We start from the raw sequence: 16,642 nt of genomic DNA, 5'->3' as shown, positions 1-16,642 counted from the left end.
GACTTGCTCAGGACTTCCCCAGCTTCCAAACAGCTGGAGGCTGCGTGCCATGCGAGCCTGCAGGCCTGGTGTCCCTCTGCCACACAGGAGCCCAGCTCTCCACCCCCAGTGGCCACGCACTCAGTGCAAGCAGCACAGAGGAGTTCTTCCCTTTGTTTGCCACATGCAGCATGAGCGGTCCATGTGCCCTGGCTGTGTGTGCAGCACGAGTGGTATAGTCCCTCCCTGGTTGCAGGCGTGGGGAGGGAGATATGCTGCTGAGCATGGAGGGCGAGGCTGGGGGAAGTAGGGAGTTCTTACTTGATTTGGAGTCTTTAAAAGAAAACCCGGCTGCTGCGTCCATGGTGTGGTCGGTAAGGGGAGTGCAGCTGAATCACTGCAGCCCCTCTAGATCTGCCCCCGAGTGACACACAAATTGAATAAATAAGGAAGTGGGGCCAGGTTTGTTTTTGGTTTGTTTGTTGTTGGGGTTTTTTAAGTCCCTCTTACATTTGAGGCAAGACTGTAATTGGCCATAGTCAGTAGTATCATAAGACATCTAGAAGGATAAATGTAAAATCTCTCTTACCTATGGCCAGAAAAGGTAATTTGTCAGTGCTAAAGGCATGCTGTGCCATGGCTTGGCCTGAGCTCTGACTGGTGGGGCGGGTCCAGGATACAGGTAAAAGACAGACGTTTTGAAGTGGCTGTCAGCTAGTTTCTCGGATACTTCCTTGTGGAGGTCTGACAAATAAGCAGGATTCTGCAGTGTCTTATAGATCCAAAGATAACTGCTCGAGGCACCTGTAGTATATGGCCAAGCAGGCTAACAGCTTGCTGGGCACATTAGTAGGAGCGCTGCCAGCAGATGGAGGGCAGTGATTCTTCCCCTCTATTTGGTACTGAGGAGGCCACATCTGGAGTCCTGTGTCCATTTTTGCCTGCCCCCTCCCCCCCTCAGAAAGGATGTGGACACAATGTGGTCCCCATTTTCAAGAAGGGGAGGAAGGAGGACCCAGGCAACTATAGACCAGTCAGTCTCACCTCCATCCTTGGCAAAGTCTTTGAAAAAATTATCAAGGCTCACATACGCGAGAGCCCGGCAGGACAAATTATGCTGAGGGGAAACCAGCACGGGTTCGTGGCAGGCAGATTGTGCCTGACCAATCTAGTCTCTTTTTATGACCGGGTTACGAAACGCCTGGACACAGGAGGAGGGGTGGATGTCGTATACTTAGACTTCAGGAAGGCCTTCGATACGGTATCCCACCCCATACTGGTGAACAAGTTAAGAGGCTGTGACTTGGATGACTACACAGTCCGGTGGGTGGCGAATTGGCTGGAGGGCCGCACCCAGAGAGTCGTGGTGGAGGGGTCGGTTTCTGGAAAGTTTTTGACCTTGGCTGTATTTAAACTCAGTGCAGATAGGGCTGACAAGAGGAACTGGATCTCATATTCAAGAGGAGTTGGCTATGAGAGGCAGGCACCTGGATGCAACGGGTTCCCAATTACGTCATTGTGCACGAAGGAATCTTGATTATGAGTGTGACCTATGCATTGAAACAGAGGTTCCCAATTAAATTATTGTGTCCGAAGAAATCTTGATGATGAGCGTGACCTATGCATTGATACTGAATCAAATAATTTCAAGGTGGCCACCTTGCAGATGCTGAACACCTAACCCCTCCCTACCTGCTGGTTAATTAAGCCTGTTTTAGGCTAAAAAACTAGCATTTCAGGAGTTTTGTTTTGTGGACAAGAAGTGAAACACATCACAGGAGTCAATTTATCTTGGGCAGCTTGTCAGGGACTCAAGAGTTACCCATAGTTTTCATACACTTAGCTTCATTAGGAATCAAAAGGCACCACCAGATCCTTGCTGATGGTTCTCTTTCTTTTATTAAAGAAGACCTATAAGTTCATCACGGGGGCACAGAAGGGAATTGGTGAGTATTTATTCACCAAGGCGCCCCCGGGGGTTACAAGAAATAATGGCCACAAGCTAGCAGAGAGCAGATTTAGACTGGACATTAGGAAGAACTTCTTCACAGTTCGAGTGGCCAGGGTCTGGAACGGGCTCCCAAGGGAGGTGGTGCTCTCCCCTACCCTGGGGGTCTTCAAGAGGAGGTTAGATAGGCATCTAGCTGGGGTCATCTAGACCCAGCGCTCTTTCCTGCCTAGGCAGGGGGTCGGACTCGATGATCTATTGAGGTCCCTTCCGACCCTAACATCTATGAATCTATGAATTGGAGAGAGTCCAGTGGAGAGCAATGAAAATGGTTGTGGGGCTGGGGGACAGGACTGGTGAGGAGAGGCCGAGGGAACTGGGCTGATTGAGTCTAGAGAAGAGAAGACCGAGGGGGATTGAATAGCAGCCTTCACCTCCCTGCAGGGGGGCTGCAAAGAGGATGGAGCTGGACTGTTTTCAGTGGGGGCAGATGACAGGACAAGGAGCAATGGGCTCCAGCTGCAGCAAGGGACATTTAGGTTCATTATTAGGAAAAACTTTCTCATGAGGGTAGAACAGGCTACCCAGAGAGGGGGTGGAATCTATATTCTTGGTGGTTTTAAGATCTTGGTAGAAAAAGCCTTGTCTGGGATGATGTAGTTGAGGCTGGTCCTGCTCTGAGCAGAAGGTTGGACTAGATGTCACCTCCTGAGGTTTCTTCCAGGCTTCATTGTCAGATGAGTGGAGGGGAGTTGGCACTTGGCCAGCCCATGGGTGCAGCTGCATGCTGGTGTAATCTGGCACCCAGGGCAACATTATATGGCCCATGCAGCTCCCTAAGGGTCCAGAAAATTGAAATCAGGGGAGCAGTGGCAGCATTAATTATCACTCCCGTGCTGCCAGATTTCCAGACCTTGGGGAGCCCCACTAGCTGGATGACACAGCTCTGCAGCCAGGTCTGTTTGAGCACCCCTGTTTTAGTCAAACTAGTCAGCATCACGTATGAAGAGAAGAAATGGACTAGGCTTCATTCTTGAGTCAAATTAGGTATGGGTAAAAATCAGTTGTGAGCGTTGCCTTCTTAATGTCCTGCTCTGCTCTGCACCACATTTGGTAAATGAGAGGCTGTGCGTGGTGGATGTCTTCTGGAGGTTGTGTGCGTGTCCCTCACCCTGCGGACTGAGATTTGAGCAGTGCATTACCAGTCCCTTGCGTTGACCACAGTGGATTTCATTGTGTTTTAGAAGCAATCCAGGTTGGCAAAAACAATGTAGGATGAGATTTTTCATAAGCATTGGGCGTTGGCTTAACTGCCTTCTGTAGGAATGAATGGTAAAATTCTGTGATGTCAAGAGAAGTGGTTCGGCGGGGGGATCTGGTGTGTAGGGATTTGGCAAGTTGCAGGAATCTCCTTTAGACTCTGCTGTGGCTCCTGTTTTGACTAGTAAAGTTAATTTGTACTATGGACCAGGGAGCAGTGTGCACTGTGCTGGACAGTGTACAAAGTCACCGTCACAAGGAGTTTACTATGGAGATGAGACTGAGAGGGTGGTGAAGAGGTGCAGCATGCAGAGTGAAATGTGTCTCATCTTGCAGAACGCCTGAGGTCGGAAGATGGACAGCCGATGGTACTGAAGTTAAAGGACTGGCCTCCAGGGGAGGATTTTAGAGACATGATGCCTACAAGGTAAGGAATCTGGAGCAACAGCACTAACAGGGGATCCTGACTGCTTTACCAGCAGGACCGTTCTGTTGGTGTTCCATTGTTCTTCGTCTGCTCGTCCTGCCCCGTGACCTGAAAGGGTCTTTGCTCTCTTCTCTTCCTGCGTAGGTTTGAGGATTTGATGGAGAATCTTCCTCTCCCGGAGTATACCAAGAGGGACGGCAGGTTAAATCTGGCCTCTAGGCTGCCAAGCTACTTTGTACGTCCTGATCTGGGTCCCAAAATGTACAATGCCTACGGTATGTAGGAACAGAGCTGGAGATGAGCTTGTGGCTGTGCTTTATTTCATTGTGTATATCCTCAGAACTGGAGTTTGTATGGCAAGAAAGCATTAGCTAAGTCTGAGAACTTACTCTAGAGGAGGTTGAGTTGTCTTACTGGACCAACACTAAGAGATGTCCATGTGCTGCTTTTTCCTCCATGAGTACGTATGTGTACACATGTACACACCAGTAAACTTAAAACCTCCCTATAAATTATTACCATAATGTACATTATATTCTCTAGTGTATGTTATATGAATATATGTAATATTATAGTGTATATTACATTATAATATAAATGATATTTAGCTGTTTTCCATGACTGAGCTAAAGCAGTTCTGGTGACCTCAGGCTGAAAGACAGATTGGACCCTATTATTAGACTTAAATGTATATTTTTAGCCTTGTAAGATAAATTGTGTGTGCAGCAGATTGGATATTAATGGAGGGAAATGTGCCAGAGCACGTGCCCTGAATAAGCATCCTGAAGCAGTCTGAAATTTGCAGATGACAATTTCTGCAGGCGTTAAAAGCAATTAGCATTTAATGATTATTTTTCAAAATATCCAAAACAATTGGCGCACATGCTTTTGTGGATGTAATCATTCTAAAATATGAAGTTATTTTTGCTGTGTCTGATGGACAGAAGCAGAATGGAACAATTTGAAGTTAAAACAGCTTGAATCATGATAGAAATGGGGGGGAGGTTGGTTGTTTTTAACCAGTTATTTAAAGTAGGTTGAGGCCTCAAACACGTGACTTTGTTTTTTCCTTTAAAGCAACAACTATTTGGATCTGTCTTAATGTTGCAAAACTGTTTTAAGCTGGTGACCCTGCGAATGTGCAGACATGTGGAAGGAAACTGTTTTTATAATCGAAGGGTGAACTGTAGAAATGTTGTTTAAAAACTAAACTTTGTAAAATCTTTTTTAATTGAGCCAGCTTCCTTTGGGATGTCGGTTTATAAAAGATGGGCTTAAATCTACCCCTGGTCACTGACTTAGAATTCAGGAATTGCTGCATGAAATCGTACGCCTGCTAAGCCAGTGATCAGACTTCTGGCTTTAAAAATGTGAAACACCTGTGAGGTTCTGAGAAAGCAGTTTCTTTACTACAGAGACATCACAACTATTATACAATAAGGGGGTGAAAATGGGATTATGATTAATGGGGCTCTTTCAAGTCTTTTGTTTTTGGTGCTTTAATTTAGGCAGGTAGCAGAACCAACTTCTGCAAGCTGTATGTTAAGGCAACAGTTGCCTTAAATGTGCGGTTAACACCCTGATGTGACAGGCTTTAGACAGTAAGAAATCATAGTCCTTGCGCCAAAGAGCATGTAGTTTAGTCAGACAGTGTACTAGATGTAGGAAATGAGGCAACAAAAAAGCAGTGAATACTAGTGAAAGCTAACTTGTTTTGTCTGCTTCCAGTTTCTCTTTTGTACCATCTTATGTGCGTGGGGAATGCAACGAACACATTTTGGTTTAAACTTTTTTCTTCTTTTAAAAATCAGAATTTGTAGGACTTCTTGCATAATATATTGCCTTCCAGAAGTAAAAATTAATACTTCAGTGTTGTATCTGACTGTTAAAAAGTGTTGCCACCAAACGGGCAACCCCTTTATTTGGCCTCTGTTAAAAGTAAAAGGCAAAAATTCCTTAAATGTCTTCCATCAAAAAAATATTCAGTCCCTTGCTCAGTGTGCTTACAGGCATGGCAAAGTAAAAGAAGGGATTAGGAAAAAAATGTTTCATTGCTGTATGTTGCAACAGTAATGAACGCAACGTACTACTTCAAATTGCTTTGCATTCATAACCTTTTTCAGTTTAGAAAAGCTAGGGAGCTGTAGCTCAGGTCTCTAAATATGTAGCTTTGATTTTGTACACCGTTTCATGGATGATGGGAGAAATCAAAAGTAAACGTGCATTAGGAAGCCCCTGTGCTTGCAAAAAGAGCTCTGTTTGTTCTCTTCACAGGAACTTGGATCTTGTCTGTCTTACAGTGCTGGTCTTTCACACTGTCCTTTTTCTTAGGGCTAATAACTGCGGAAGACAGACGTGTTGGTACGACCAACTTACACTTGGATGTGTCTGATGCCGTTAATGTCATGGTGTATGTTGGGATCCCCATTGGCGAAGGGGCCCATGATGATGGTAATGTTTTGGAAACGTTTTACTGTCCTATGAAAACTGCGCTGTGGAAAGAGGAATGTGTATGTGGGCTTCCAAGTCTCTTTAAAGAGTCTTGCAGCTTTGGCCAGATGCAACAAGTCACCTTGGAAATGTAGGCTGTATCTTCAGTGAACATTCACACGTCTAGAAAGTAATCTGTTCTTTAGTAGTGCCTTTTCCACTGATAGTTCACAACGTTTTGTGAAAGCAGTGGCAGTTTTGTGGGGGAATGAAGAAGAGAACTGAACGGGAGGGGAAGGAAACCACCTTACCGTTTTTCAAATATTTGCGAAATAAGGATTGGCTAGATGTGAATGTTTTATGACCAAGTTTTTAGACTGCTTCCCAGTCAGTTAGTGACTGGTACGAGTCCAAAGATTATGATGGTAATTTCTGCTTACGTATTGGACATAAAAGCTCTGTGATTGTACTCAGCTTTTTGTGGGGATCTTCTTTGCAGAGGTGCTGAAAACAATTGATGAAGGAGATGCTGATGATGTAACAAAGCAGCGAATCCACGAAGGGAAGGAAAAGCCTGGAGCTCTGTGGCACATCTATGCTGCCAAGGATGCTGAGAAGATCCGTGAACTTCTGCGGAAGGTATATCGATGACAAAGAAGGCTTGTGTCTTACTGTTGGCCAAGAAAGGTTCATCTATAGGGACTTGGAGGATTCGGGTTGAATCTTGTGCAGCTGGTGTTCCTTACCACAAAAATATTCACCTGCAGAAATTACAACCACTGCCCTCTTCTGTGAATGTGACTGAATGGAATGGTGTGTGTGGCTAGTCATAGGATCATAGGAAAGAAGGACTGGAAGGGATCTCATGGGGGCATCTAGGCCAGCCCTGTGCTTAAGGCAGGATCATCCCTGACTAAACCATAACAATCAAGTGCTGATCTAACCTGATTTTGAAAATTTCCAGTAACGGAGATTCCACAACTTCCCTAGGTAGCTTGTTCCAGTGCTTGATGACCCTCATAGTCAGAAAGTTTCTCCTAACTTCCAGCTTAAACTTCCTTTGCTGCATTTTTGAGGCCATTGCTCTTAGTCCTGTCCCCTGTAGCCACAAAGAAAAGCCTAACTCCGTCCTTGAGAAGACTGGGATTACTTTGCTTCCAAGCATGGAGAAAATATAAATGATTTGCCCATGCTAGCATCTCAAGGACAGATATGGAAGGGATATTAATTAGTACAGATGCCATTGCTTGGAAATCCTTTATGTTCTGCGCTGCTAGTATTTCTCATTGTAGTAGCTTAAAATCATATTTGTCAGGGTTGGCTCAGAATGCTATGTGAGATGGGAGAAGTACTGAACCTTGCTACCTCTGGATGTGTTTCATATTTTTGTATTAGGTTGGAGAAGAACAAGGTCAAGAAAATCCCCCAGATCATGACCCAATTCATGACCAAAGTTGGTACTTGGACCAGACCCTGCGTAAGCGTCTTTATGATGAGTATGGTGTACAAGGCTGGGCAATAGTACAGTTCCTAGGAGATGCAGTGTTCATCCCTGCAGGTGCACCCCACCAGGTAAGTGTAGTGTCACAGATGATAAAGAACCTTACAGCCAAGTTTGTTTCATCTCCCAAAAGCGCCCTGAAATATGACCACTGACTTGAGCCCTTCGGTTTTGGAGGACAGTTGCTATAGAAATCTGTTTGTAACATTCTTATCAATGTGATGCTTGAGTACAGTTTAAACAACTGAATAAGTAAGCATAGCGGTACCACGGGAGTAGGTGTATAACTAAATTACTGGGAGAAAATTAAGAAAATGAACACTGAGACTGACTATTTTAGGAAAAACTTCCTGACATTGAGATTTCCTTAGGCTCTGGACCGGACTCCCAGTGGAAGTGGTAGAAGCTCCATCACTGTAGTCCTCTAACACTTGGTCAGCAAAATACCAGAGAAGGTTGTGTAGCGAGCAGTCCTGCATCTATAGGGAGAGGTTGGCTGTCGCTCAGTAGAGTGTTTGCACTTCTGACATGAGACTAATTCTGTGAATTGTTCTGCGTGAAACTGGGTAGCTTCAGTCTCTGGTAGCTAGGTGAGCAGGAACCTACAGTACATGGAATTCTTCTGTATTAATTCTATATTGGGTCATTCAGTTTTGCTGTGTCTAACATCCACTGCTATAATGTTTTGGGGTTTTTTAGGTTCATAATCTGTACAGCTGTATTAAAGTGGCAGAAGATTTTGTATCTCCAGAACATGTAAAGCACTGCTTCCGCCTGACTCAAGAGTTCAGACATTTGTCTAACACTCACACGAACCATGAAGATAAGCTGCAGGTAACTGTCAGTCCATCTTGGGGGAACTATTTCTGTGCTGACTGGTGACTTGAAGTCTTTAAAAGAAATGTCATTACTAGTCTGAATAGGCCTGATTTTGTCTGAGCAACGCTGCTATGGAGGTTTAGGATTTTTCTCCTTTGGTGGCAAGAATGGGTGGTGATCATGATTTTGTGTATATATGACAAAGGAGCTGACTTGTATGAGTTAGTCTTTAGACCATCAGCTGGAAAGGATGTTGAAGAGATTGTGTGAGCACGTGTGCTTTAGGATGAAGCTATGGCATATATTTAGGCAACTAGCCAGGGTAAAGGTACTAAGAGACTAATGAACTGAAAAGATGTCTGTTCCTCGTTGCTCTCCTTTTGTTCTCTGCATTGGAAAAATGTTTAATACAAAAGGACTGGCTTAAACAGAGTTGTTTAATCCTCTTGTTCAGTGCTGTAGTGAGAGCAGCAGTTAAAAGTAAGACAGACATCTATAACAAATGGAAGAAAGGAAATAAAACCCATAAATTATTAATTTTCTACACTTAATTTCTAAGGGAAGCCAAAAGTCTTGGGAAAGATCTATGGCTGGCAGGGCTTAGGAGACTTCTTTTTTTTTTTTTTTTTTTTTTTTTTTTAAGTACGAGAAGCCTAAGAACAAAAGAAGCCTTGCTGCTAGACCGTAAAACTGACGCAGGAAAGGTTTAATGTTCCATAAATACTTGTTACAAATGTTGAAAGATGTGGGATGGCATGCTCTTATAACATATAGCTGAAGAAGTAAGCTCCAGTGCACTACCCCAGTTACTAAGGAGGATTCAAAACAGCATCTACTAAGATTAAGACATTTTAAATTGGTAGCCCAAGAAATGTGTGAATGAGCTGCTAAGAAGGTCTCTGGCCGAGTGACAGAGATCATTAATAATGTTTTGGAATACAAAGGACATTTCAGAGGGAAGGAAGAGTAATAATATTGTGGCAACGTTTAAATGGGGCAAGTAGGTATTTTAAGAGAGGAAGAATTAAAGCCTAGCAATGCAAGACGATACAATTGGAGAGGGCAGACCTAGCGCCCATCCTTAAGAAAGGGAAGGAGGATTCGGGAAACTACAGATCAGTCAGCCTTACCTCAGTCCCTAGAGAAATCATGAAGCAGGTCCTCAAGGAATCTATTTCTAAACACTTGGAAGAAAAGTTGATTAGGAACAGCCAGCATGGATTCACCAAGGGCAAGTCATGACGGACCAACCTGATTGCCCTCTATGATGAGATGACTGGCTCTGTGGCTGTGGGGAAAGCAGGTGACATAATATACCTTGACTTTAGCAAGGCTTTTGATACCATCTCCCACAACATTCTCACAAGCAAGCTAAGGAAGTATGGGTTGGATGAATGAACTGTAAGGTGCAAAGAAAACTGGCTGGGTTGTTGGGCTGAAAGGGTAGTAATTGGTGGCTCAATGTCTAGTTGGCAACTGGTAGAAAGTGGAGTGCCCAGGGGTTGGTCCTTGAGCTGGTTTTGTTCAATGTCTTCAACAATTTGTAAGTTGGGATGGAGTGCACGCTCAGCGCGTTTGAAGATGACACCAAGCTGTGGGGAGTAGTAGATACGCTAGAGGGTAGGGTTAGGATTCAGAGAGACCTCGACAAATTGGAGAATTGGGCCAAAGAAGTCTCATGAGGTTCAACAAGGACAAGTGCAAAGTCCTGCACTTGGGAGGTACACGCTGGGGACCGACTGCCTAAGCAGCAGCTCTGCAGAAAAGGACCTGGGGGGGACAGGGGACAAGAAGCTGAACAGGAGCCAGCAGTGTGCCCTTGGTGCCAAGAAGGCTACCGGCATCCTGGGCGGCATTGGCAGGAGCATTGCCAGCAGATGGAGGGAGGTGATTCTTCCCCTCTATTCAGCACTGGGGAGGTCACATCTGGAGTCCTGTGTCCAGCTGTGCGCCCCCCACTACAGAAAGGACGTAGAGAGAGAGTGGGAGAGAGTCCAGCGGAGGGCAGTGAAAATGGTTTGGGGGCTGGGGCATAGACTGGTGAGAAAAGGCCGAGGGAACTGGGCTGATTGAGTCTGCAGAAGAGAAGACCGAGGGGGATTTGATAGCAGCCTTCACCTCCCTGCAGATGCAAAAAGGATGGAGCTGGGCTGGTCTCAGTGGGGGCAGATGACAGAACAAGGAGCAATGGGCTCCAGCTGCAGCAAGGCAAATTGAGGTTAGATATTAGGAGAAACTTTCTCACCAAGAGGGTGGTGAAGCACTGGTTTCCAAAACCCAGCTAGACAAAGCTTTGGCTGGGATGATGTAGTTGGGGCTGGTCCTGCTTTGAGCTGGGAGTTGGACTAGATGTGACCCCCTGAGGTCCCTTCCAGCCCTCCTTTTCTGCGATTCCGAGACCAATATCCTTTGGTCAATGACCAACTCTTTTGTGCGATTATCTTCCAATGACTATAGAGCTAATTGCCAGAGTTTAACTAGCTCTGCTTGTTTAAAACTGTGGGAGTAATTTCTTGTTAAACTGAAGATGCTGCTCGTTGTGCCAGATTTAATCATATGTGTTGATTTTTGTGGGGGCTCTTTGTTTTTTTGTTTTAGGTGAAGAACATTATCTACCATGCAGTGAAAGATGCTGTTGGCACACTGAAGGCTCACGAATCCAAACTGGCTAGGTCTTAGGAGTTGCTAATTCTGAATCCCCTGTGAAGTAAGCCTTTGCTCACAGTACATACAGGGACTGCACTTGACTGCCTCTGCGGGAGCAGAAGCCTCTCACTAAGAGCTGGTGTGGTCAGTATTACACACACTCTTCAGCCACTGTTTTCTACGCTGCCTCAACACTGAAGGTCTAATGGGAAGTTGCACTGTTACATGCAGAATTCCTGTCTGATGAAAGGTGCCGTTTCCCTTTCCTGTGGCCTTCTGCAAATTGGAATTGCATGGAAACCACATGGTGTTCCTGCATATTATAATTAGAAATGGTATAAGAGTGTGACATTTTTTTTCCTCATGCCTAGTTAGTCTCCAAGAAATTAGAAGGAATGTGCTGGAGGTGGGGTATCCTATTGCAGACTTAAGTAGATAGCTGCTGCAGAAGTGTGACCACCAGGAGCCCAACTGCAGAAACATACACGCTAATCCTTCCTAGTGTGATTGATACAGGCCAAGGAAAAGGGATAAAGCTGTTCTCCACACTCCCCTTCTTGTAGCCGTTTATACACTGTAGAACTGCAGAAATACAGGGAGAACCCACTGCTTTTCCCAGGAGGCTCCAGAATTAGGAGAATTGTGTATTTAGTGAAAAACTAGGTTTGTAGTGAAACAGTTAATATTTCATGAAAGTAGATATTTTTAGTATTTTTGAAATACCACAACTGTTCCTGGATTTGCAAGGAAAGGCACATTACATTTAGTCTTCCTTTCAATAAAATCAATAAATGATTTGTAGAAATCAGTCCAAAATAGCACAAAATCAGCCAAAGGAGAGCTAAGAGAAATTGACCCTCCCCTTCCAGTTTCCTCAAAATGAGAAGTAAAAAGGGGCATGAACTTTGTTTTGACTTGGAGATGTTGTGCATCTCCTCCTGCACTGGTAAGGCCAGGCAATAGTTCACCCGGTGCCGGTGCTAGCTCGGGGCTTCTATCCTTTCCAGAAGTGAAGGAAAACTAATTTTCAGATATCAGCTTTGTCCAGAACTATTTTAAGTAAAACGTTCCTGCTTGATAGAACTGTATTCAGAATTAACTAAATGTCAGCATTGATGCGGTGGATTTCATTGTCCGGGTACATGGGGAAATGTATCTACCTTATATCCAGCTGTACTGTAGTGCCACCTGCAGGCCTGTTAATATGTTCACGGTTATTTCATTTTTTTTTAAAAATAAAAGTCATTTACTGTAGACGCCTAGCCTGCTCCCTTCCTGCCTCGGCTCCGTGCGGCCTGCCAGGGCGCCGTGGCCCCGGGACGCCGGCCCCTGAACCAGGCCAAGAGGCGGCAGCTCCAGCCAGCCCAGCTGCCCCGGTGGCACGCTCAGCTTGGCACAGCCACTGCCTAGGCACCAGCTCCTCAGAGCGCTGCAGGACAGGTGGCCTGAGCTGGTGTGAGGCTCAAACTGTATGCATGGGAGATCCTGAAGGTTAGCACTGTAGCTTGCCTGAAGCTGGCTGCCACAGACCAGCCTGGCCCCCACTGCATTCCCTCAGGCTCACCCTCTTCATCCACCCATCACCCGCACCGTGCCCCCTTGCCCCTACCCTCGCGAGCAGGGGGATTCCCCTGTGCCCCAGGCTTTTGTCTTCAGCCTGGCTGCTTCTCGCTGTCATGGAGGGCAGAGCTGTCCCCTGTGTGTCCCATGCCGATTGGGGTCCCTGTCCCTTGCCATGCCGTGGCCTGGCCCTGTCCCAGGTAGGTGGCGGTGCGAGTGGCTCAGTCTTGGCAACAACTGCCCAAGTCCCTCTGCACTTGCCCTGAAGAGGAGGGTCAGAGAGGCCAGATCATGGCTTGCTGGCTGCCGCTGCTGCTCATCTCACAGGCAGGGCTGGAGCCTGCTGTAGTGCATGCCTGCCTGCACAGCTGGCGGCCCGGTGCACAGATCACCACTGGTCCCAGGCATGGCAGGGCTCCTGGGTCCATCTCTGCTGCTCCCTGTCCCCAGGTCAGAGACCAGTTTTTTAAAATGCATCAAAGTAAAATTAAATTTGTAGAAAATTCTCCATGATAAATAACCATTCAGATTGCTTAATTGAATTAGGACTATTGAAATGTGTTAGGTTCAGTGGTTTTGTGGTTGCTACACAACAAGATAAACAGTAAGTGGCTCCCTCATAACCGCGTTTACTAGTACATAGCTAAACATACAAGTCTAACTCAGTGTGCACTGGTGCTTTGGTTTCTGATGGCTTCTAAAACATAGAACAGTGAGCACCACTACAGGGCTCTACACTTCTGTAAAGAGATACTTCCTCATTATACACTACAGTTAGTTCAACCAGCTCTTGTATTTAGTGTTGCCTTAAGACTCGCAAACGAGCACTGTTATTTGTTATGCTTTTCAAGGATTTGGAGAATTCTTCATCTCTAGCTGGAATAGTGCCTAGAATCCTAAGACAATAGAGCTGGAAAGGACCTCAAGAAGCTATCCAATCCAACCCCTTAACTCCATGAACTGTACCTACTAACTTTCCTTTTTAGTTCTAAAATTTCATCAGAGAAATGCAAACTCTAACTTCAACTTTGTGGAAACATAAAATACCAATAACAATATTGTATATTACCCCAACAACTTTGTACCTTGGCTTTAATAAACTCTAATTTATGCAAATAACTTGGTTTTCTGTATGATCAATATGTGCAGCATTTTTTATTATTCTAAGTGGCATACGCTACGGAGAGGGTGGATGACGGTTTTCTGGGGCAGAGCCTCTTATTCAGAGAATTAAAACAGTGAATGGTAGAAAAATGCAGTTCGGTACTTTGATAAAATGACCAAAGCCATCTTGTTTTCCTTACGCACGGAAATATTTCATGGGAATAGAGACTCAAATGTTATGAGTTTTCCTGTGATCAGATGTTAATTGCAAGTATAATGAAGCAATGGCATAGATCACCACCATAATACAAGGACATTTTAACACACCATTGTACTTTTTTACTTTGATCCATAAAACGTTTAAAAAACACAAAAAGCAGCTCTTCCCTGCGGTTAGCTCTGATCGCTGGTGACACTTGCATTCAAGCGTTCTGAAGGATTTGTATTACAACATCTTGATTTCCATTCTTCCTGATTCCCTGCATAGTTCAGCGCTGTCTGCCTTATGGAGAGAAGTGCAGCTTTTATGGTCTGTAATCTTGACCTGGCCAGCTACTATGCCAAGCACCCATGTGGAGGAGACGACACTGGTGAAAGTGCATGCACAGATTGGTTTGTAACAGGATTTCATGGACCCTTAAACTCTACTTCATCTTCTATTTATTTTTCATCTGTTGTTCTGTTTCATGGAGTTTACATCTATTTCTGGGCATTGTCCTTTTGGGGTATCTTCTACTTTTGAGTCTTGGTAATTGATGGGTACAACAGAGAGTTGTGTTACTGTAACATTTCAAAGTAATCACACAAATTAAGTCCATTATAGTGGTATACAAGATCTTGACTGTTAGTATAATGCTTTTGGAGTAACTGGTGGCCGCTTCTATTTAAAATTACAACCAAAGATTTCTAGTGTGTATGGCAAATGTCTGACAGTACAGAGGAAGATTTCAGATGCGACTTGCCTACATTTGGACAGAGCTGTTTCTGGCCCTTCATGGGTAGAGTAAACAGTCCCTGTACTAGCTCAAGTACAGGTGAATGCAGGTGGAGGGATATACAATTGAAAGTGAAAGCAGCATTAGCGCAAACATTATTTTTGAATTGCTGCCAGGTAATAAATCATCTAGTAGCTGAAGGGGACGATGCGAAGTCAGTGATGTGATTTTCAGCTAATGAGAAGAGCGTGAGTTGTGTCTGCCATCAGTGAATTATGGTATATTAAAGATGATGCACTTGGCTCAGATTATGCACCAAGCTTAACATTTTGTCGTACTTGGGGTGACATCCTAAACCCTTGGAGGTGACAACTGAGCTTCGGGATATGAGAAGCCCAAAACGAAGTTGTTGTTTTTAATTGTGTATTTTCAGACTTTGGACTTCCTGTATTCTAACTGCATCTTTTATGAGCATAGCTTTACTCTCCTTGCCATTCTCCAACTTTTGCCTTTCTTATTTCTTCCTTGTTACTGTTTCACTCTCTCTCTTTTTTTGGTATTACATTTTTGGTCCTTTTTAGCTTCTGTGCCTCACTTCACTTTGTCTTCACAAATAAAAAGCTGGAGCTGTCACATGGGGGCCACAGGCAAAGAACAGATGAAAATCACAGCAACAGCAGTTTAAAATTTAAACCAGCTTTTTATTTTTATGGGAGTTTTATCTCTGTTGCCTTTGTAACAATGGTAGTGTTAGAGTGATGTGACCATGGTAGTCCAGGAATTATGCAAGCTATCTTTCGGTGATATGAAGAATGCCTTGCCGCCTTAGGTCAGACAAATGATGCTATACAATGAAGGATATCGCTTCCCCCCCAAATCCTTGCCACCTTTGTAACGATGTTCACTTAACTGCAGCGTATCTAAATCTTTATGATTATTTTTAATTCTGCATTTGTCCTCTCATCTTTGTTATGCTATCACTTTGGTTTTAAAACATTAGAGGAATCTAAGCCTTTCTTTTGAGAAACCTGACATAAGCTTTAATATGTTTTAGATTATATGGATAATGCTTTTCTGGGTCAAATGAACCAACACTTTCAAATGTGTGCGTCTAGAAACTTGGATTTAGGCAAAGCTTTAAATGAATATGGCCTTGCTTTACTGGAAATTACAACATAAAAGGTCATTAGCAAGCAATTGGATTCTTGGAAGAGTTTTATAAAGCTTGGTAATACTCATTTTCTATTGTATTCTTTACAAGAAAGGGGAACTTGTGGAGGTTCTCAAATTAAAAGCCATCACAAAAAGTACCTACCATACTGATCCAGTGGTTCTTGGCCTCATTAGACTCAAAGCACCACTCAGAAAATGTCAGCTCTTAGGTTTCACTTGTGGGGTATTTTTTCTGTTCGTTTGGATGGCGGGGGCAGGAATTGTATTGCGAAGAACTCGAAGACTACAGTAGGTCGCAGTGTTTTTGACCCTGGATGCCTGTTTGAAATCTCTTGGCTTATTTTGTGAATCGTGTAGGTGTTTGCACATCTGATACCGAGCCAACACCCTTAAAAGGCGCTCTCAGCGCCCCCAGCCTGAGAATCACCACTCTAAACCCTTTGCAGATAGGAAGCTCTTGCACCGTGTGATGCCAAACAGATAGTAAGCCTTTTTTAGAAAAAGGGGAGGTCAGCACTGGTGTGCAGCTCTCCCGTGGAGAGGAATTTTAGGGTGTGTGTAGTGAGTGGGATGAAATACAAGAAAGAACTGGTAGGCAGGGGAATCTGTATAATAATGAAGTGGATTAGGCTGTGGAAGGACCTCCCACGTGATAGTATTAATCCCTTATCTCTTTGATTTAAACCTGGTCTGCACAATGCAAGGGCCGCGTGCTAGAGACAGATCCTGCGTTGGCCCCGGGTGAGGTGTGTACAGGCTAAAATAAAAAGGCTCTACGGGGGCTCTCAATGCTTTAACTCGTTCTCTGGAAGCACCGATCTAAATGTCTATTTTAGGAGTTCAGAAACGGGCTTTAGTCA

General features: G+C 44.4%; 1 protein-coding gene across 1 annotated transcript in view; it reads left to right on the top strand.

Moving 5' to 3' along the window:
* Positions 1 to 12,237, top strand: part of KDM3B (lysine demethylase 3B) — a 74,421-nt gene extending 62,184 nt beyond the window's left edge. Inside the window, 7 exon segments of the mRNA XM_006035604.2 lie at positions 3,524 to 3,614; positions 3,759 to 3,889; positions 5,946 to 6,065; positions 6,544 to 6,683; positions 7,440 to 7,616; positions 8,245 to 8,379; positions 10,963 to 12,237. Coding sequence (XP_006035666.2) covers positions 3,524 to 3,614; positions 3,759 to 3,889; positions 5,946 to 6,065; positions 6,544 to 6,683; positions 7,440 to 7,616; positions 8,245 to 8,379; positions 10,963 to 11,043 — 875 coding nt within the window. The 3' untranslated portion in view covers positions 11,044 to 12,237.
* The last annotated feature ends 4,405 nt before the right edge of the window (positions 12,238 to 16,642 follow it).

This window comes from Alligator sinensis, unplaced genomic scaffold (assembly GCF_000455745.1).
Source record: "Alligator sinensis unplaced genomic scaffold, ASM45574v1 scaffold1170_1, whole genome shotgun sequence".
NCBI classification, from domain to species: Eukaryota; Metazoa; Chordata; order Crocodylia; family Alligatoridae; genus Alligator; species Alligator sinensis.
The sequence above is the reverse complement of the archived record's forward strand: the minus strand, read 5'-3'. Positions and strand labels throughout refer to the sequence as shown.